General features: G+C 44.0%; 3 protein-coding genes and 2 pseudogenes across 3 annotated transcripts; 2 read left to right on the top strand and 3 right to left on the bottom strand.

Annotated features, from left to right (window-relative positions):
• Positions 1 to 53: 53 nt before the first annotated feature.
• On the bottom strand, positions 54 to 12,328 carry LOC147949184 (uncharacterized). The gene is made up of 3 exons (XM_087478001.1): positions 12,237 to 12,328; positions 5,548 to 5,572; positions 54 to 319 (listed from the first exon to the last, which is right to left on the bottom strand). The coding sequence occupies exons 1-3, from the start codon at positions 12,326 to 12,328 to the stop codon at positions 95 to 97; spliced, it is 342 nt and encodes a 113-aa protein (XP_087334127.1). The 3' UTR covers positions 54 to 94.
• On the top strand, positions 2,615 to 5,542 carry LOC147949185 (uncharacterized; the record flags this gene model as incomplete). Its single annotated transcript, XM_087488087.1, has 1 exon — positions 2,615 to 5,542. A coding segment is annotated over exon 1 (2,928 nt), but the record flags the coding sequence as incomplete, so codon positions are not given.
• A 586-nt stretch (positions 12,329 to 12,914) lies between the features above and the next one.
• LOC147949183 (putative F-box protein At1g58090 pseudogene) lies at positions 12,915 to 14,029 on the top strand (annotated as a pseudogene).
• A 2,750-nt stretch (positions 14,030 to 16,779) lies between these two features.
• On the bottom strand, positions 16,780 to 17,162 carry LOC147949182 (uncharacterized; annotated as a pseudogene).
• Positions 17,163 to 17,974: 812 nt separating this feature from the next.
• Positions 17,975 to 20,381, bottom strand: LOC147949181 (E3 ubiquitin-protein ligase At1g12760-like). The gene is made up of 4 exons (XM_087489275.1): positions 19,828 to 20,381; positions 19,074 to 19,612; positions 18,608 to 18,980; positions 17,975 to 18,401 (listed from the first exon to the last, which is right to left on the bottom strand). The coding sequence occupies exons 2-4, from the start codon at positions 19,583 to 19,585 to the stop codon at positions 18,255 to 18,257; spliced, it is 1,032 nt and encodes a 343-aa protein (XP_087345401.1). The 5' UTR covers positions 19,586 to 19,612; positions 19,828 to 20,381; the 3' UTR covers positions 17,975 to 18,254.
• Between the last annotated feature and the right edge of the window lie 1,543 nt (positions 20,382 to 21,924).

Raw genomic sequence — 21,924 nt, 5'->3', positions numbered from 1 at the left:
ACGTCGATCCAACAATGTCAACAATAGAATAACAAAACCGACAATTATTAGACCAAAACAAAATACAGTAACCGGCTTACGGAGCTCTGGTTTACTAAGCCTTGAGGGAGTCACTAAACCGGCTTGACTTGGATGACAACAGGACCGTGAGGTTCGACCCAATAGACCTGACACGTGTTAATGAATAATCAACGCGGTGGTGCCTGCACCTGAAAGAACCGGCGTGTGTCGTAGGAGAACATAGACAATCCTGCCTCGTCGGTTTACTTGAGGACGATCCCCAACGGCGTAAACTCGGTGAGTTTTGGTGATCTTGGCTCTGTTTCGTGATCGATCCATAAGGTTTTTGTTGGATATGGACCTTGCCCCCAACATCCCTGAAGCCCAAACAGAAGATTCTGGGCCAAAAGTCTTGGATCAGGCCCAACAGGCCGTAGGGGTAAAATAGTCATTTTACCAGGAGGCTGAAGAAACCCTAGGTCAAGATCCCACTATAAATACTGGACGTCATTGTCAGAGGAGAGGATCCGAAATTCTGGGCAATTAGAGAGAGAAAAGCAATTATTTACAGATTAACTGCATTTTACTCTGTAATCGCCATTTTCCTGTAAACCCTTCTGCAAATTCCACGTTAAATAAAAGGACCAGATCTGATTCATCCCACTTTACTCTTGTTATCTATATTGTCGATTCTTACATCAACAATTTGGCGCCCACCATGGGGCTGAACGAGATCCTCTCATTTTGACGAGAAGAATTTCAAGAACAAGGCGTTTTCGGAAAACCAGAAGCATGTCTCAGACCAATCACTCAAGCAATGAAGGCGTGAACTCCTCCCCAGCCCGCGACGTGTCTCCTCCACGCACCGTATGGGGGCGCACCCGTGCGAGGACCAACCAACTCCAAGGCGTCAACAGGCCCGAAGCAGTAACAGGCGAGGACGCAACACTCACTGACCGCGCAGCCGTAGGCACTACGCGTGTCGCTCCCACCAATGGCATAGCCGCAGGCGTTACGTTTCCTGTTCGTGAAACCACTGGAGACAATCCAACCGACCGTGAAGCCGTATGCATTACGCGTGTCGCTCCGACAAATGGCGGAACCAATGGAGCAATCCTTCCTGATCGAGTAGCTGTTGATGACGCTCCAAATGGCCGCGAAGATATGGGCACTACGCGCGACATTTACCCCCGTCGATCATCCAGACACCTGAAAATCAGTCAAGCCGCGCTTGACGAAGCTGTACGAAGAACCTTGGATAAGATGAGCGGTCAAGCGGTGCAGATAGAATCGCAAGGACGAAATGACCATGCAAGGCATCATCTGCGACAGGAGGATGACGCATTGGCACCACGCACTCCGCGAGCTGACTGCAACGCTCCGCGAGCTAACCGCAACGCTCCGCGAGCTGACCTCAACGCTCCGCGAGCTGACCTCAACGCTCCGCGAGCCGACCTCAACGCTCCGCAAGTTGACTTCAACGCTCCGCGAGCCGACCTCAACGCTCCGCAAGTTGACTTCAACGCTCCGCGAACTGACCTCAACGCTCCGCGAGCTGACTTCAACGCTCCGCGAGCTGACCTCCACGCTCCGCGAGCTGACCTCTATGCTCCGCGAGCTGACCACAATGCTCCGCAAGCTAACCATTACACCGCTAACATACCAAGAGCTGAGCACAACGCTAATGGAAGGCCCCGTCTCTCTTCGATCATCGTCGGCCCAATGGCGAGCAGCCAAGGGTACATTTTCAGGCCAGTCAGGTCTCCGCAGATCAGCGTGCTGATCCAAGTCGCTCCGAGAATGCTGAGAATCACGCGCTACGGCAAGAACTTCAGCAGATGCAAGCTCAGCTGCAAACACTTACGACTCAAATGCACCGAGCAACGAGTGCAGCACCAGAGCTAGAAACCGTGCTAGCAGAAGCAAGGCGTTCACCTTTCACTGCAAGGGTTTCAGGAGTTAGAGTCAAGCACAATCCTGACAATATCAAGAACAGACCAATTCCATACGATGGAAAAGGCGACCCCACCGTCTTCCTGAAGTCAATGACAATACACATCAGTCGATCGTATTTTTCACCTGAGGAAGCAGATGCAGGGAGCTGTCAGCTGTTTGTCGAGAGTCTTTCCGGCGAAGCGCTAAATTGGTTTTCAAGACTCGAGGCCAACTCAATCGATGGATACGAAGCACTAACAAGTGCATTCCTTCAGCATCACCAGTGCTTCATGCGCACACCCGCGTCGAATGCCGATCTATGGAGGATGTATCAGAAACGAGACGAGTCACTACGGGCTTTCATGGATAGGTTCAAGGATGTCGTGTCCCGACTATCTATAAGTGACGAATCAGCAATCGGTGCACTAAAAAATACGCTCGCTCGGGGGACCAGGTTCAAGGACGATCTAACAATCTTGCCTGTCACAAGCTTGGAGGAAGTACTCGCACGCGCCAACCGATATATCCTAGTCGAAGAAGACAGAGGTAAGAGGAACCCCGATCAACCTGGTACAACCGAAAAAGCATCTGAAAAGGAAAAGCCGTAGATGAGTACCACGAACCACGCCAACACTACAACAAAGACTATGCCCGAGCTGAGAAAGGAAGAAAAGCGACGATGTTTGCTATTGATGGAAAAAAACAACCAAACAAGTCTTGGAACAAATGGAACCGTGAATCCGATAATCCCGGCTTCAAAGGCAAGCGACCGTACTGCGAGTTCCACAGGTTCAACGGACACTCGACTGAGGAGTGCAAAACGCTTCAAATGCTGCTTTTGAATAAGTACAAAAAAGGTGACGTCCATGTAGAACGAGAGCGGAGAAAAGTTGTCACACACAAAGATAACCAGTATTGCCTAAGAGACGAACAGCAGCACGACAGACGGCGCGAAGAGGAAGCTGCAGCACAGGATGACCGAGGATGGGCACAAAATGACCGAAAACGGGAAGTCGCTCGCTTACCTCCTCCCCCCAAACGCAATCACGAAGCAGAAGAACACGATGAACCACCAGCTCCTCGCCGAAGGATTAACATGATCATGGGTGGCTTGTCAACATGCCGCGATTCTGTTCGATCTATCCAAGCCTACTGTCGTGAAACAGAAACAAAGCGCAATATGCCTTCTCACAGCAACATGTTCAAGACATCCACCGCGCCAATTACGTTTACTGAAGAAGACGCGCGCAACGCTAGTCCAAACAATGACCCACTTGTCGTAGAAATGGTGATCGGGGAAAGCTCAGTGACGAGAATCCTTATTGACACCGGGAGCTCGGTCAACGTGATATTCAAGGATGTACTGATCCAGATGGAGAATTATTTGCGCAACACAGTCCATGAAACGCAGCCTTTGACGGGATTTGATGGAGACACCATCATGACTGTCGGAACCATCACACTTCCAATCTACGTCGGCGGGACGATGCAATGCTTTAACTTCGCAATCGTGGACAAACCCATCGTCTACAATGTCATTCTGGGAACACCATGGCTCCACAAGATGTGCGCTGTTGCTTCTACATATCATCAATGTGTTAAGTTCCCGAATGCATACGGAATCTATACGCTGCGCGGAGACCCTCTGATGGCACGGACCTGTTTTATCATTGAGAAAAAGATGCGCAACGCAAGGGCTTTCGTAATTGCTGAATCAACTCCACCGCGAGACCCACGCACACCTCCCCCTAAGGAGTCTGTAATCCAAGTCAACATCGATTTGTCCGATCCCAAACGCTGCGTGGGAATAGGCGCCGAGTTACCAATGGCTCTGCGAGACGAGCTCGTCCAGTTTTTGCGCAAAGACGCAACCACATTCGCGTGGACGATAGATCATATGACCGGAATCGATCCAAGCATTACCAGCCACGAGCTCAACGTCGACCCGACTTACATGCCCGTCAAGCAAAAGCGTCAAAAGCTGGGAGCAGAACGTACAACCGCGGTCAATGACGAGGTACGGAAACTACTTGATGTGGGATCAATCACGGAGGTCCGTTATCCAGATTGGTTGAGTAATCCCGTCGTTGTTAAGAAGAAGAATGGTACATGGAGAGTCTGCATAGACTTCACAGACCTCAACAAAGCTTGTCCAAAAGACAGTTTTCCTCTTCCACGCATTGATCAGCTCGTCGAAGCCACAGCTGGAAACGAATTGTTATCTTTTATGGATGCGTTCTCAGGTTACAATCAGATAATGATGCACAAAGACGACCGTGAGAAGACTGCTTTCATCACCGAGCAAGGCACCTTCTGTTACAGAGTCATGCCGTTTGGATTGAAGAATGCTGGAGCAACATATCAGCGACTGGTGAACCGCATGTTTGCGAGTCAACTCGGAAGAACAATGGAAGTCTACATTGACGATATGCTCGTCAAATCAGCTCAAGCCGCAGATCATGTCGCACACCTGAAGCAATGTTTCGAGATACTCAACAAGTACAGCATGAAGCTGAATCCAGCGAAATGCACATTTGGGGTCACTTCCGGAGAGTTTTTGGGATACCTCGTTACGAAGCGTGGCATAGAAGCAAATCCAAAACAGATCTCGGCAATCATCAACCTCCCTTCTCCAAGGAATACACGCGAGGTTCAGCGTCTAACTGGACGCATTGCTGCACTTAACCATTTCATCTCTCGCTCGACAGACAAGTGTTTGCCATTTTATCAGCTTCTTCGCGGCAACAAACGTTTTGAATGGGATGAGAAATGCGAGCTAGCATTCACGCAATTGAAGGATTACTTGTCATCCCCGCCAGTCCTGGCTAAACCCGAGCAAGGGGAAACTTTGTATCTCTACATCGCCATCTCCTGTTCAGCTGTAAGTGGTGTGCTCGTCAGAGAAGATCGTGGAGAGCAACATCCAATCTTCTATGTGAGCAAAACTCTCGATGGTGCAGAACTTTGGCACCCGACTCTTGAGAAGCTCGCATACGCGGTGGTAATATCAGCTCGCAAGCTTCGCCCTTACTTCCAATCTCATACCGTCGAAGTCCTGACCAATCAGCCGCTTAGAACAATCCTTCACAGCGCAAGTCAGTCAGGTCGTTTGGCGAAGTGGGCAGTTGAATTAAGCGAGTATGACATCGAATACAAGAATCGCACCTGCGCAAAATCACAAGTCCTTGCAGATTTTCTCGTTGAACTCTCTCCGAAACTCGAAGCTGACTCACCTCCATCCGAGATATGGTCACTTCACGTTGATGGTGCTTCTTTGAAGATGGGCTCGGGAGCGGGCGTACGCCTAACCTCGCCGACTGGCGAAATACTGGAGCAGTCGTTCCGCCTTGCTTTCTCTGCTTCTAACAACGACGCAGAGTATGAAGCACTAATCGCTGGACAGCGTCTCGCACACGGAATTGGCGTCAAAAAGATCCAAGCTTATTGTGATTCACAGCTTGTGACACATCAATTCAGCGGAGATTATGCAACACGACACGCACGCATGGATGCCTACCTCAAAGTAGTTCGCGACTTGTCCCAAAAGTTCGAGTTCTTTGAACTTGTCAAGATCCCACGAAGCGACAATGCTCCAGCTGATGCGCTTGCGACGCTAGCTTCCACGTCTGATCCTGATCTCCGCTGAGTAATTCCTGTTGAGAGCATTGATCAACCAAGTATTGACGTCAACCTGTTAACTCCTGCTCCAGCTACGTTTCTTGAATCCGCACCCGCAACGAACTCCGCGACAGATCCGAACGTCTTAGCAATCGCCTTAGCATTAACGAGATCAGCCTCAACAAGCGCAAACGCTTCCACCACTCCCATTCCAGCCCCAACAGCTGCCAAATCAAGCACTCCAGCCGCTCCAGCTACGCCAGCACCAACACCTGATCCCTCCTCGCGTGACGATTGGCAAACTGAGATTATAGCGTTCATAGCAGACGGAATTATGCCAAATGACAAGTGGGAAGCCAGACGTCTTCGCGTCAAGAGCGCGCACTACACAATGTTGGATGGAAGCCTGTTTCGTTGGGAGGCAAATGGCGCACTTCTCATCTGCGTTAATACAAAGGACGTCAACGACATCATGCGAGAGGTCCACGAAGGCGCTGGAGGAAACCATTTCTGGCCAACCATGGTCGCCGATTGTTCCGCCTTCGCAGCCAAGTGTGAGAAATGTCAGCGTCACGCACCGTTCATTCATTCACCGACCGAACTCTTGCGCACAACATCACCACCCTATCCATTCATGCGATGGGCGATAGATATTGTCGGTCCGCTCACACCATCTCGTCAAAAGAAGTACCTCCTAATCATGACGGATTATTTCACTAAGTGGGTGGAAGCAGAGTCGTACGCCTCTCTCGAAGCCAACGAAGTTCAGAATTTTGTTTGGAAAAACATCATATGCAGGCATGGACTCCCATACGAAATTGTATGCGACAACAGACCCCAATTCATCTCACTCCAGTTCGAAGGATTCTGCGCTGGCTGGCGAATACGCCTTAGCAAGTCGACTCCATGATATCCGCAGGGCAACGGACAAGCAGAAGCCACCAACAAGACAATTCTCGCTGGCATCAAAAAACGCCTCGATGAAAAGAAGGGACTCTGGGCAGACGAGCTCGACGGCGTTCTATGGTCTTACAGAACCTCACCGCGTACATCCACAGGACGAACACCATTCTCGCTCGCATACGGCATGGAGGCCCTCGCACCAGCAGAAGTCGGGATCCCGACGCTTCGACGCTCTATGCTAGTCCATAACCCGGAGTTGAACAACAAGATGTTGTGCGACAGACTACTTTTCCTCGAAGAAGAACGCGACCAGGCACTATTACGCATCCAAAACTACCAGCAAGCAGCGGCAAAATTCTACAACAAAAAGGTCAAGTCTCGTTACTTTGCCGAGGGAGATCTCGTCCTCCGCAAAGTCTACGAAAACACAGCTGAGAAGAACGCTGGAAAACTCGGAGCACATTGGGAGGGTCCATACTTAGTCTCGAAGAATGTCAAGCCAGGAGTCCATCAGCTACTCGAAATGGACGGCACACCAGTCCCGCGATCCTGGAATTCCGCCAACCTCAAGCGCTACTACCACTAGTCGATCCACTTGGAGCATTTTAATAAAAAAAAAAAAAAAAAAAACCAGCTCGTCACCGAGCATTCTTATGTAATACGAACTACGATTGGTTTGATCCCTCTCGAGGGTACGTAGGAAGCCTTTCACGAGGTCCAACTATTACTTTATTAAAAAAATAAAATTTTCTAGCAAATCCTACGTCTTCACACTGACGCATTGGCCAGGTGCACAGTTCTACGTTCCGCATGAATGTAATGGTGAAATAATCCATACTTTACTTCAGTAAAGAATAAAAGCCGAGTCCATACTCGCAAGCGCTCCGCATGGGTGCCGTGGTGAAATAATCCACGTCCTTACTTCGGTAAGGACTTATAAGCCGAGCCCAGACTCGCAAAGCTAGCAGGGCGCAGAGTGAATAAGCCGAAGACCCCGACTCGCACACTCTCGCGATTCCTGCAGCACCCACAGGGTTAGCCGCTCACGACTGAACGCACCTAACTAGTACGACAAGTTCGTCTTGTCTACTCTCGCAGTTACGGGGAATAACATATCCAGGATAAGCCAGGAGACGTCCTGCACCGCAAAATATGCCCCGCAACGATAAAAGATAAATTCAAAGCAACTTCATCATAATGATGTCGTAAACAAAAGATCAATATTCGCGCGTAAAGGAGCAAGCAGTCAAAGATCAAATCAACTAAGTTCGAAAATGTCCATGACAAAAGAGGTACAAGCAACAATCGGCAATCAAGTTTGCAATAACAAAAGGAAAAATCAAAAGCAACAACAAGCAATAATACGAGGACATATCACTCGTTTGCGACATCATCAGCACCTCCACCAGTAGCTTCCGGGAACGGCTCGAGATCATCATCGTGAAGCGGTGGCACCACAACCCCGTTTGATTTCGCCGTGTACTCCTTCTCGCGAGCAGCAAGACGCGCCATCCTATCTTCGGGAATAGCAATACCCCTACTGATCAACTTCGCCAAACATTGCCTAGTTCCGGTCACTTGGCTAAGAGTAAGTAAATGTGGTTGTTTCTCGCGTGTTGCAATCACGTGCATCCTCAAACGATCGATGCGTTCCTCGCGCTCCCTAATCACGACAGCGGCTTTGGCGCGCTCCTCCTCTCCGCGCTCATCCCTCGCTTTTCTGAGTCGCTCCGTTTCGAAGGTGAACTTGCGCTGAGATTGCTTGAGTGAAGCCGTGAGCTCGTTGACCATCGCTGCGTTTTCTTTGCTTGATCGCTCAGCCCAAACACACGCATCCTGAGCAAGCGAGGCCTCCTTCCTAGCGGCGCGCACCTTATCATCACTGTCGCCAACGAGATGGTTGATCCAACTCATCGCCTAAAGCACCAAACAAAATAATCTGATTATGACTAAGTAAAATCCGTATCGAGGCGAACTGAGAGGTAGGACACAAACCTGAAATTGTCTTCGAACGGCTTGCTCGTACGAGTCTTGACAAGCCAGATCACGAGAAGTAAGAAGCGAAACAGAGTCACCGTCAATCCTGCTGGCGAGGTCTGCACAAGCTCGCGAGTTCCCAACGAACGCCTGGTCCTTCACATCGTAGCGAAATGAGAAGGAGCGGTCATCTTCACGACCACCTTCCGTCTGCGGGACGAATTCCCCGCGCCCATCTTCTGCGTGGTGAGGACGCCTAGAACTACCTCCAGCATCACTCCGAGGACTCGAACATAATGATCTCTTCCGAGAGCGATCGCCACCAGCTGCTGAAACACTCTTACGAGACCCCGAGGAAGGTTTCTTCGCGGCACGAGCAGCGGCGACCTCGGCAGAATGGGATCTGCGGTCAGTCTCACCTGCGGGAGCAAGTACCTCGCCATCCTCGAGCTCCACAGCAACGACCTCCAAGCCGATCTCGGCGTTTGGCGCAACAACCTCGGTAGCAACAGCTGGCACCTCCTCAGCATCGAACAGGTCAGCGTAACATGGCATCGGACAGTCCCCCATTTGCAATCCAGTCCGCGAACCTGCAGGATAAATAGACGCCTTAGTCACGAAAGCACGTAAATCCCGAAAATAAGGAGACCAGCGAAACTCACAAGTCTTGAGATGAGAAAGAACTCTCGGCCACCGCAAAGCCTTACACCAGAGAAAAGGAACACCTTTGTCGACAATACTCAAATCGCGTGCAGCTGAAGATGGCGGTTTTCCTGCAAAAATAAAACGAACGGTCAGAAAACAGTTAGGAGAACCAAAACGATAGGAACCCAACCCAGCAACGGCTACCGGGGGTGAAGTTCCAAGAAGCAGGACAGGTCGTGCCGGGATCTTCGACCGATGCGTCGTTTATCTCCACGAAGAAAAACCGCCTCCGCCAATCGTGGATATGACTCCTCTGCCCGTTCATGATCGTAAGTCCGGCTGCACAACAGGCAACGCATAGCCCCGATTTGTCACGTAGAAATCGAGTCAGCAACTCGAAGAGATCCGTGCTCATCTTGACTTTCATATGGCTACCAATTATCGCAAGCCCCACTGCATTACGGACGCTGGAAATCGACAACTGCGAGAGCGCAATCTCTCGACGCGCACAAAAGCTCGTCAGAAATTCCGGGATAGGAAACCACAGGCCGCCATCGGTAAAATAATCTTCGTAAACGCAGAGGTGACCTTCAGGGCAGTCCCACGGGCGCTCGTCTTCACTCGGCAGCACGAATTTCAGACCGTTTGGTGTCGGGAAGAGATCAAGGACGCGGGCTATGGAATCCTCATCGCATAATGTACTCCCTGCGTCACGGGAAGTGTGTTCCTTATTTCCCGTACGGTCTCTACGGCGCCTCGGAACTCCATCACCAACGGCTAGACCAGCAACCAGAGATCTAGGAGAATCCTCCACGACGCCGACCCGGAGGAAGAGGAATCAGACTAAGCGCTTGGTTACCCGTCGGGAACATTATTTCGAGCTCCCGGACCTCATCTACCGAAAGATCCGCCAAATCCGTCGTAACACCGTTTCCTTCAGATGGCTCCCACCAAGGAAATTCCCTTCCCGTCTCATCGAGGTCCCCATCTGACGCGCCATACTGGTCATCTTCGAGCTCTTCCGGAATATCACCAAAGAAGTCATCTCCCGAGACCATGGTGTGGTACCTGGCAAAGCCAACCAAGCAACCGGTCAGTATCGAAGCCACATCGAAAACGCCATAGTATGCAATACGAAACGGCCACACCCGAGTTACAACGTCCAGCAATGTGCATAATACGCACCATCTTGTGCAGTTTCCAGCCTAAATCACCCTCGTCTCACACAATTGAGCTCACTAAGGTCCCATACGCGGCAATCTCGACCTCCCCAATGGCCCAATACGAAGAATGTAGAACTTCACCATCGCACCAAGTCGAGCTCGACCAAGTCTCGCACGAAACTCGTCGCACTTCCTCGCGAGCACACGTCCGAGCTTGCCCACACCCTAACCGCGTCTTGGTCACTATCTGGCGGAAGCATCACCACCAGAACTTCGCGGAAACACATGCGAGCTCCCCACCATGAGTTGAGTTTCAGTTTCGCCCAAGCTTTGATCTCGCCTCGGTCATGACCTCGCAGCCGTTCTCGCAAACACACCAACTCGCCAAATATTTCCATATCGCCGTCTCGCTGACTATCTCACGGGCTCGCCATCATCTCGCCAAGACCACTTGGTCTCGCAAAGACCATCTCGTCTCGCCAAGACCATCTCGCCAGGACCATTGTGCTCGCCATCTTCTCATCGCACCACATCACCATCTAAGACGAGACAAGCTCACCTCACCACGTCTTCACGTCGGTCTCGCAAGCGTGGTCGCATCACCGGAAATCTCGTCCTCGCCAGCCCGGAACTGCGACCTTGATGTTCCCGAGCTCTCAACCACCGAAATGGATGAGGCGGACCGGTGGACCTCGGCGAGAATCGCGGCGGCACAGTGTGGCCAAGAGACCTCACGATCTCGGCCAGGGGAGGACAAACCAACCGGTCCCAGCAGCAGCAACGCAGAGGCACGACGGAGGACCCATCACGGTCCCGGCCCAGTTCGATGACGCGGCGAGGCATGTACGGCGGCAAGTCACCATGACCGGTGAAGAAGCCATGGCAGGCGGCTGAGATCTCGGGAATCTCCAACAGATAGGTTCAGCATCGCCGGCGGAGATCTTGGGAGAACAACCGGCGGAAACGAACGGTAGCCAGAAACGGCGGCGAGCTCATGGTCTCACAAACCAAAAAAAATATATATAAGAAAGAGATAAGGGGAAGAGAGAAAGGAGCATACCTTTTTGGAAGAGAGAAGAAAGATGAAAGAAAAAGATTTTCTAGGTCAAGGGACATATTTATATGGGGGGCCCAGCACGTTGACCAAGAAAACCCTAGCTTCTAAGTTGTCTCTGCTTCCCGCGCCTCGGGAAACGTGCATAATACTCAAAGCTCCCGTTTAAAGCCCAACGGACCTCGAAAAACGTGCCCAACGTATTGTTCATCCCGGAACCTCCCGGATACCCCGAAAAACGTGCCCGACGCACTGTTCGTACCAGAATCTCCCGGATACCTCGAAAAACGTGCCCAACGTACTGTTCATCCCGGAATCTCCCGGATATCCCGAAAAATGTGCCCGACGCACTGTTCGTCCCGGAATCTCCCGGATACCTCGAAAAACGTGCCCGACACACTATTCATCCCGGAATCTCGCGGATTCCTTGAAAAACGTGCGCAATGCACTATCTATCCAGAAGCCTTCCCAAAGGCCTTCAAGCTCTTGAAATCTTTTGTTCATTCTGCAAGACGGACCTAGAGACGCAGAACTGTAACCGACGGGCTCAAGCAAGCCATCGCACATCGGACTAGGGGGGGCCATTGTTGGATATGGGCCTTGCCCCCAACATCCCTGAAGCCCAAACAGAAGATTCTGGGCCAAAAGTCTTGGATCAGGCCCAACAGGCCGTAGGGGTAAAATAGTCATTTTACCAGGAGGCTGAAGAAACCCTAGGTCAAGGTCCCACTATAAATACTGGACGTCATTGTCAGAGGAGAGGATCCGAAATTCTGGGCAATTAGAGAGAGAAAAGCAATTATTTACTGATTAACTGCATTTTATTCTGTAATCGCCATTTTCCTGTAAACCCTTCTGCAAATTCCACGTTAAATAAAAGGACCAGATCTGATTCATCCCACTTTACTCTTGTTATCTATATTGTCGATTCTTACATCAACAGTTTTGGATTGATCTTGGCTAGACTTGTGGAATACTTTTCCTCCGCCGTAGATTGTCCAAGAACTAGGGTTGAAGGGTTTGCTTTTGTCATGGTTTCGATGAACGTAAAGAATGATTTGGGAGTTTTGTTTTCTTATGGGAGTGTTGTTTCTTTCTTGGGAATGAAATCAAAAGGTCATTTATATGGTGACTTGTGTGAGAAGGCAGCTAAAAATAACCTTGGAATGTTGTTGACAAACTGCTTTTTAAAAATAATCCCTTTGAATCTCATCAAATCATAAACTTTTTTTAACAATTCCACCAAATATCCTAAAAACTCTCTTTAAATCTCTCAAAATCTCAAATTTTCTAAATCCCATAAAATCATCTAAAATCATGGTTTGAATACACCCCCTAATAATTTTGATTTTTTATTTTCTGTGAGGGCAAAACGATCAAATCCTATCATTGAGTTGATATTTTGGGTTTATTTATTTACTTTACTTTAATTCTGAGTAAAATTCTAATTTAAAAAGGTAAAATTTGGTTGGATAATTATGATAGTTAGCCCTAACAATTCAACTATAAATATTGCGTCTCCATCTCCACATTACTATTTGCATGCATTCAGTTTTGATTCAATGTTTATTATAGATCTCTTTAAAAAAAAAAACCTAATGTCGTCGTCGCCGAGAAAGCTTCCATTAGATCTGGAAGAAGAGATACTCGTTTGAGTTCCACCTCGATCTCTCGTTCGCTTCAGATCAGTTTGCAAAGGATGGAACACTCTTTTCAACGATATAGATTCGTCAACAAACAGTTGGCTTTCGGTCGTCCAGAAATCTTGTTAAAGACACCTTCTCATATGTATTCGATAAGCGTCGATCTCAACAAGGACGATCCAACTACAAAAGTGAGTGATTTATGTGTTGAATTTCACGATCGCCGTTATATTCTCGAGGGGACCTGCGATGGTAACTTCTTCATCAACGACTTTCATAAATTAGGAGGCTGCGAATACGTGGTTTCGAACCCATTGTTGATGAGACATAGGATTGTGGCGGATGCCTTTTCATGTTGCAAGGGCATAGGTTATGATGGTAGTAGACCCCAAAAGAGTTACAAGATTATTGGGAAAATGACTACTTCTTGGCAGGGTAACGTTACTAAAGTTACTGATACATATTCAGTCTTCCAATTTGCAACCAATACGTGGAAGGTTACCGATCATACCAGTTTTACCGTAAAGTCAGAATTAATAAGCATAATAAGCGAAGCGTACAATAATGCTAGAGTCTCCCTGAATGGAAATTTGTACTGGACAGCTTATACTTATCCCGAAACTGGTCAGTATTTCATCCAAATGCTCGATTTTTCGAAAGAGATAGAAAGGAACTTTTGTAGTCTACTGTGTAAGGGAGAGTTGAGTGTTACTCATACTCGTATACTCTCGATTTACAAGGGAGATCGATTTTCAGTGTTAGAACATTCCAACGAAACAAGAGAGATTGAGATTTGGGTGACAAAGGATAAAATTGGTAATGGGGATAATGGAGACGATGTGGTGTGGATTAAGTTCATGACAGTCTCAGTAACTGACCTCCCCATGTTACTTAGTAACAATGCTACAAGTTACTACGTCGATAATAATATCTATGGAAAGAGCTTTGTTATGTGTTTTCCTTCTATGGAACTTAAACAAGCTTGGGTCTATATTGTGAGGGGAGATCTGTGCAAAAAGATTAAGATAGATGAAGTGCCATGTGAATTTCAGTCCTCTGTCTGTGTTCCCAGTTTGATCACCATTCCTTGAGAGACTTTCCATGAAGCGGGTGAAGAAGAACAAGTTTTTTACGAGTTTGATTTCAATTGTTGCTTTCTTGTTTTTTTTTTTTTTTTTTTTGTAATTCAATAAAACTTGTTTGATTTCCACAAGCTTCCACCTATCAGAACACACTTTGGATACAAGCTTCCACCTATCTGACATCTTTAGAAATGGGTTTAGAACTTCCGATGTATATGCATAGCCTAGCTCGGTTGCTTAAACCCTGCAGACATCCATGTTATAAGAATATTTATCATGTAAGTATCCAACCTCAATTTTTTACAAGTAAAGAACAGTGTCTTATATGTATGCATAAAGAGAATAAAGAAAAAATAAATAAAGATTAAATCCAGAGAATAATCACCTGATGTGTACATGTAGAGTTTGATATAGCTGATGCCAGTTAGACACAAGAATCGAGGAACCTCACTCTTTGCTTCCCTCCGACGCCGGTAAAGGCAAACTTTGCCGGCGTCGGGATTTAACTTGCTTTACTCGTCCTTCTTCTCGCTCTCTTAGCTCTCTTTTCTTAGTTTTTCTTAAGTTTTTTCTGCTTTTTAGTTCCCCTCTATTGTTCCCCAACCGCATGCAACCCTTAGCCGAACCAAATTCTAGGGAGGTCAGTGTGGGGTCGAAGCTCCGCAGCTCTTACCCGCTACTCACCTCCGTCCCGGTGAAGCTGTCCAAAGAACCAATAACTATCAGATCTAGAATTCCGATTCCCCAAAGAGAGATCTATCATCAGGTATCGTTGATGGCAGGAGCTGAACTCCTTGGTCCATCAGAGGCGAATTACCTGGTGGAGTCGTCTACGGCACACGACGATCTACTTTTCTTGGCTCCGACTTCCTGTACTGGAGAATTCAAGCTCCTAGGTTCCTCTTCTGATGCTTCAAGGCCCGCTATAAACCCTCAACCGCCATCTTTTCCCTCACCGGCAATGTTTGAGTCCCGGAATCCGACACCAGCTCAACCAGGCCGCCGCGCGATCTCCCTGCCCCCAAATGAGAAACTAGGGTTTTCTTTGGTGGGCTTAACAATCATCGGCCCATTAAGGTTTCTGAGCCCATTATCAAACGGTGTTGTACGAGCTCTTCCTCTGCGTTTATCCAGGTTTGATCGGATCTCAAATCTATTCCACCCTAGTCAATCTTTGTGTCGCCTTATGAAACCTTTTGTTCGAAGACTGCATTTGGAACATAAGTCACCACTGTTGCTAGCTTGGTTAAAGATTTCTTTAGAAAACCTGCTACTAGATTCAATTAGGGACCTTGCTCTTGAAGGTAGAAGCTTGAACAAAATCGGCATTATGATCCAGACCCTATGGAGCTGTGATTACCGATGTGTCTTCAGGCTACCCTCATTATCTCATATGCTCTCTGAACCATTTAAATTGCAAGTTATCAACTTTTTGAAGTCGCCGCCTAAACACTTGAAGACTAGTGGCATTATGATCCCAAACCAATGGCGTTGGGGTTACCACAAAATCTCCAAGTGTCTCACACCTGCTCCAAAAACCGTAACCAACCCTTTTATTACCCTCAACCAAAGCACCATCAACCGTGCCCAAACCCTGGATAAAGCTCCCCTTCGGAGACCCTTGGTTATGCTCCCTTCTTCAACGTCAAAGAGTCTAATGACCATGACAATCATCTCATCTGTCGAGTCCCTCGAGGATGTGCATTCAAGTAACCGTGACCTCACATGTTCCAAACTGCCTTTAGGTGTTTGTATCACAGCTCTCATGGACTACTACTTGATGTCTTATGTTTTTACTTTTATGTTTAAGGCTTTGGGGAAAGCCCTTCTTTGTAACTTTTTAAACCTTGGAGCTTTGATCCCTCTTCTTGTATGTGGTTTGTTTTAATGAATGAATCCATATGTTTGAAAAAAAAAAAAAGAAAAAAAAAAAGCTGATGCCAGTTATCTTACAGTTTTTGAAAATATGCTTTAAATAGACCAAATATTATTTCGGCGCCTACAGATTGAGTATTGAGTTGTAATCGTTTCTAGAACCGTTCTATGTACTCCTTATTGGATTCTAACTGAATATAATCATTGTTCATGAGTTCGTATTAACAACAATCTATCAGAATCACAACAAGATGCCCGCTTTCACATAAATTCCATAGCTAATGTATTCTTGTACGATTCAGGCTTGAATCGATTCACAAAAACAGCTCACAAATCACTCTCGACACTAGAATTAACTGTATAAAAATATTCACTATTTTTAGAATTATACTATAAATTACCCCAACTACATAAATTATCTAACATTAAAATTGATTTTATCCGAACAAGATTCATTACCCAATAATGGCCAATATACTTTTTTATTTTATTTTGTTGACTATATTCATTACCTTAAAAGAGAGATTCTAGCTAGTTATCCATATTTGATCCTTTAACACTCTCTGACTCTCATCTCCATGGATCTAATTAAATTATGATTTGTTGAGAAAATAAATATTATAGTCTTCTAGTTTGATGTATCGTCATATGGAATTTTAGTAACTGCTAAAGCGTATAAAATGTGTAATTTAATCAAAACTAAAATGTAAATCAACTCAGTGCAAATTATATAAAGTTTACCTTGAATCGGTCGATTTCAATCGGTTTAGTATATACATTATTGAACCATGTTTTCTGATAAAATTGAACAATGTCAATCGAATAACAAAACCGACAATTATTATACCGAAACAAAATACTGTAACTGGTTACGGAGCCCTGGTTTACTGAGCCTTGATGGTGTCACTAAACCGGCTTGATTTAGATTACAACAGCACCGCGAGGTTCGACCCAATAAACCCGACACGTGTTAATGAATATATAATCAACGCGGTGGTGCCTGCACCTGAAAGAACCGGCGTGTGTCGTAGGAGAACATAGACAATTCTGCCTCGTCGGTTTACTTGAGGACGATCCCCAACGGCGTGAAGTCAGTGAGTTTTGGTGATCTTGGCTCTGTTTCGTGATCGATCCATAAGGTTTTCGGTTGATCTTGGCTAAACTTGTGGAATACTTTTCCTCCGCCGTAGATTGTCCAAGAAGAACTAGGGTTGAAGAGTTTTCTTTTGCCATGGTTTTGATGAACGTAAAGAATGATTTGGGAGTTTTGTTTTCTTATGGGAGTGTTGTTTCTTTCTTGGGAATGAAATCAAAAAGGTCATTTATATGGTGACTTGTGTGAGAAGGCAGCTAAAAGTAACCTTGGAATGTTGTTGACAAACTGCTTTTTTAAGTTATTGGTGGTTGGAGATACTCTAAGAATGGAGTTACTCCAAAATGGAGTCAAAAATGAAGAAATGGGTTGGAGATTCTCTAAGTATATATTCTAGAAAAGTATTAATTTTAGTGGAAAATATATGACTTGGAGGTTTTCTTCTTTTTTTTTTTTTTCACATTTGTGCATGAATAAATGTTGTGAAATGTCTAGCAATTAGGAACATATACTATACATAAATACAAAAATTTGTTTAGCAAAAAAAATAGTTGTGCTAGTGCATGCCAGTTGAAAAATCCAGAACAGTCTAATTTGAAGATCTTGTAACGCAAAATATATATATATATACACACATTGTTTTGTTTGTGCCTATTTTGGGTTCGGACAAAACTTCAAAGACTCAAAATCCAGAGTTCTAAATAAAAACCTTAAGACTTACATAGTTGATGTCTAAACCATCTCAAACTATTAAGATGCCTTCAAACTTTTATATGAGACATATAACTTTTTTATATAAAGGTTTAGTGAGACTGAGACATATAACTTAATGCTGTAGAAGATTTCTTAAGAAATCAACATCGTTATTGAAGTGTATACATACATTTTTGAAAGCTTTGTAACTTGTAACTTGTAAGGCATGGTTGCAGATATTATTGGAGTAGCTATTTTACTTTTAAATTGAAAAGAAAATATATACGAACATATTAAATGTGTAACACTATATTAAGATTTTATAAATTTTTTTGCCATTGTGATTTGCATCATCATCTACTCGCAATGTAACTTACAATTACTGGTGAGCTCTTTTGTACAAAAAATCTGACACTCACACAAGTAACCGACTTGCTTCAAACCAAAACTAAAAAAATTATAACCTTTGAAAGAAAAAGAAAAAACCAAACAAAAAAACAAAAGAGAGAAAGTATAGAACTTAATCAGAGATTTTGTTGACTCTTTTGTTTGCTTTTAGAGTTTTTCGCTTTGTCATCTTGGAAGATCTTGTTTGCAGAGAGGACAACAGGAGATTATACGAAGCCATTGATCTACACACTTTGAGTGGAACTTATGTGAACATGGAAGCTTCCTTACTTCTTCTTTGTCTTTATATTTTGTCAAACATATACAACACTCCTGCAAAAATGCAAACCAAACCAAAGTCAAACTCTAGTCCATTGCAATCCTAAATTAGATTAAACCGGGACTGGTTTAATCTCTGACACCTAATTGTGAAAGTGATATATCAAGATACTATTAGAAAGGATTTTTATTTTAAATAAGATTCACTGGTCAACGAAATGGATATAGATTGAATTTTGATTTAAAGGATTAGCACTTACTGGATCATCGGTTGTGGTAGCTGAATCAGAATCAGAATCAGAAGCATTTTCGTCTATTCGTTTGTATTTCCAACTAGGGAGACTAGAGATTTGGTCATCTGATGCTCCTCTCTCTGAGGATCCCATGTTCATGTTATATCCAATGATGCTACTAACGAGAGGCACAAGGCAACAAAGGAAGAGGAAGAGAAGAAAGGGAAAGGAATAGCAGACAGCGTTCCAAGCTAGAAGACAAACGCATAAGACGTGAAGCTTGGGAGCATGGTGGAAAGAACCGAACCTAGAATCAAACACCCAAACATTCCCAATCACAAACCATATCGCAAAGAATAGCTCTAACGACGTTCTGCATTTGTTCATCAAATGAGATGACCTGAAATAACAACAGTTATAGATATCATCAGTACAACCTCAGGATCTTGTTGGATTCAGAACCAACAAAAGATAAAGATTTTGGGGAGTTTACCTTGTATCTTCTCTGCCTCTCTGTTGCTGCTCAACATCTCCAAGGACAAAACCAACATCTAGTTGACGATACCGACCATATAACAGCATGAGATTCAGAAGACATCCCACATCGTAACCCGTAATCCATAGCCTCACTGGCCAAATAGGTCTCTCTTCTTTAGAGATAGCTAGCGTGAGTGTTATCACAGTGAGCTGAACAAGCAGAGCAACGAGCTCAGACATCATCCAAGCACTCGAATTAAAAGGATTAGAGCCAAGATCGGATCTTGAACCGTTCTGGTAGTGAAACACTCTTCTCAAGAAGATAAACCACCTAGCTCTAGACACCTTCATAGCCAACCTTATGTAAAACGAAGATGGAGGAGACCTCTCTTGATCATTATTACCAGCAGTAGTAACATGACTGTTATCGCCTCGAGGTGTGGAGTTTAACGAAGCAGATGATGAAATAGTGATGGAAATGTTACTGGAAGATAACTCCTCCGGCTGACTGGAATAACGTGTATTCATCGGAACTTTTTTTCAAGATTTTAAAACCTTCACAGGACAAACAAACAAACAAAAATTGCATAGAGAGAATCAAATTTTCTGAATGGTTTTATATAAGAGCACGTACATGGAACCACCGTAACTATAAAAACGAAAAGATCATGAAACAAACACATGAAAAAATAAAAGTCATGAAATTTTCATGGCCCAACAATAATAACAAAAACACACATGAAAATTCACTGAGGAATAAAATCAAATACCTTATCTGCAGCTCCGTACACGAACTCCACGATTTGCCCCAAAAAAAAGGAAGCTCTTTTACAAACGGAAACGTGATTTACCACAAACCCAAGTACTATTTGTAAATCGAAATTCAAACCCACGAACAAAAGGAGAAAAAGCAATAATTTTTTTTTTTTAATTTGAGTGTGGAATGAAACAAGTTTGGAGGGAAGATCACGTTTCTAATTATAGGGAGAAGAAGATAGAAGAAAGTGTAGTGATTATGTCAGAGAAGGTGAAGAAGTTGGGCGAGAGATGGCGACCAAGAATCAAACCATAAAAATGGAATCTTTATATTTTATTCGAACCAAACTCTGTTTTTTTTGGGTTTATGGCTTTGGTTTGAAGAATCAAAGAGAAGAAGAAGAGAACCGTTGGCCTAATCTTAACACCTGAGATCGAATTTTGTATACGAAGCAATGTTTTTGTTTTTATAAGAGAGAGATAGCAACTGCTGCTGCTTCCAACCGCCAAAGCAGACCCTTCTCTCTCTCTTGAGAATTGTGAACAAAGGTAAAGATTGAGATTTTTCAATTTTCTTGTTTTGGTATTTATTATTATATCTTTCTTTATCGAAAGAAATGGATAAGAATAACATATCTCAATGAAGTCATCAATTTTTCAATTCACCATATCACTATCTTTTTTTCTTTTTTCTTGTTATAACAGAAAAATCCTCTCTTTTTGTTTTTTTTGGGATCATTTACCAAATATAGTAATATTGATAACCATATTTTATCTTCCTATGGTTCTTTTTATACTATGGTGGTAATGGGGTATATGATATAATAAAGAGGGATTTTCAAAAAATACCTTTTTATGTCAGTTTTCAAAAATACTCTATTTTAATATATAAAATGACAAAATTATAAACCCTAAACTCCAAATACTAAACTCTACCCTTAAAAACTATATCCTAAATATAAAATAGAGAACTCTAACCTAAAAAAAATTCTAAAAATTAATTTAATATATTATAATTGTATAAAAGAGGGTAAAAATAAAAATGTTCAAAAAAAATTATTTTTAAAAAAGGTATCTAAAAAGGAGCATTTCTAACAAATTCTTTATAATAAAAACGATTAAAAGATATAATTCTAAGTCAAAATTATAATTTATAATAATTTGAAAATATTGTGATTTTTTATTGAAGATGGATTTTTTTACTTTGTTTCATTATTTTGAGGAAATATATATTAGGGCAGGTCGAAAAGCATAAAAAGAGCATGTATCGAAGAACCAAAAAAATGCTGGTGCCGGTAAGAACAAATGAAATAAACAAATATTATTACATGTATATATATTTTGGCAACAAAAAATATAGAATAATTGGGCGGGTAACATTGGCGGAGGAGGAGGAGGATGTAACCGAAGGAGTGGGGATGGTTGGCTAACTAATCTCAACCATAAGAGTTTCTATCATTTACGTTCCTTTAACTTTCTCTCCTTTTCCACGTTGTTATTCTCCCATTTTTTAATATGATCCGGATTATAAAATAGTGGTCAAGAGACTTATAAGATTAACCAATTTTGAATGAAATTTATAAATATTCAAAAATTCTAGAACCTTCAATTGATGTCGGAGGTCTTTGGTCAAGTAAAATTTTATGCATGTAGAACTTATTATATAGATCGCGGGTCGCGGCTTTGACATTTCTCGTTGTTGTTTGTTGTTGTAGTAAAACGTACCTTTTTCCATTTTACATATCAATCGATATAAGTTTGAAATTTCCGAGACTATGTAATTGACCTATGGCTCTATGGACGTATGGTATATCCCTTAAAATAGTAAGTACTTATTAAAAGGTGACACTGACAACACAAAATTCCAAAGTGTATTGTCAACTTTAATCTAACACAATTGTAATTCTTACCTATATAAAACAAAAAGATATAATTACGTTTCTGGATTCGTGTTAATGAACTCCATTATACTTTGTAATTAACAACTAACCACTAGTTAATTATGTATATACTCTATGATCTACACGTAGGAATTAGGATAACTTAACTAAATTGTAATGTCATTTCATGACGTAATTTCAAGGCTATATAGACCATGTCTTTTGCATACA

Source organism: Camelina sativa, chromosome 2, assembly GCF_030686135.1.
Source record: "Camelina sativa cultivar CO46 ecotype springtype chromosome 2, ASM3068613v1".
Taxonomy (NCBI): Eukaryota; Viridiplantae; Streptophyta; class Magnoliopsida; order Brassicales; family Brassicaceae; genus Camelina; species Camelina sativa.
The sequence above is the reverse complement of the archived record's forward strand: the minus strand, read 5'-3'. Positions and strand labels throughout refer to the sequence as shown.

Bases quoted from the DNA above. Each gene is read 5' to 3' on its own strand.
- LOC147949184 (XM_087478001.1), bottom strand. From the start codon at position 12,328: ATGACAAAAGCAAACCCTTCAACCCTAGTTCTTGGACAATCTACGGCG. The intron at 5,573-12,236 runs GTTGATGTAAGA...TACTCAGCGGAG, and splicing joins GCCAAGATCAATCCAAAACT to ATCAGGATCAGACGTGGAAG. The intron at 320-5,547 runs GTCGCAAGCGCA...ATCACGAAACAG, and splicing joins GATCAGACGTGGAAGCTAGC to AGCCAAGATCACCAAAACTC.
- LOC147949181 (XM_087489275.1), bottom strand. From the start codon at position 19,585: ATGAATACACGTTATTCCAGTCAGCCGGAGGAGTTATCTTCCAGTAAC. The intron at 18,981-19,073 runs GTAAACTCCCCA...TTGTTATTTCAG, and splicing joins AGAGGCAGAGAAGATACAAG to GTCATCTCATTTGATGAACA. The intron at 18,402-18,607 runs GTAAGTGCTAAT...GCATTTTTGCAG, and splicing joins CTACCACAACCGATGATCCA to GAGTGTTGTATATGTTTGAC.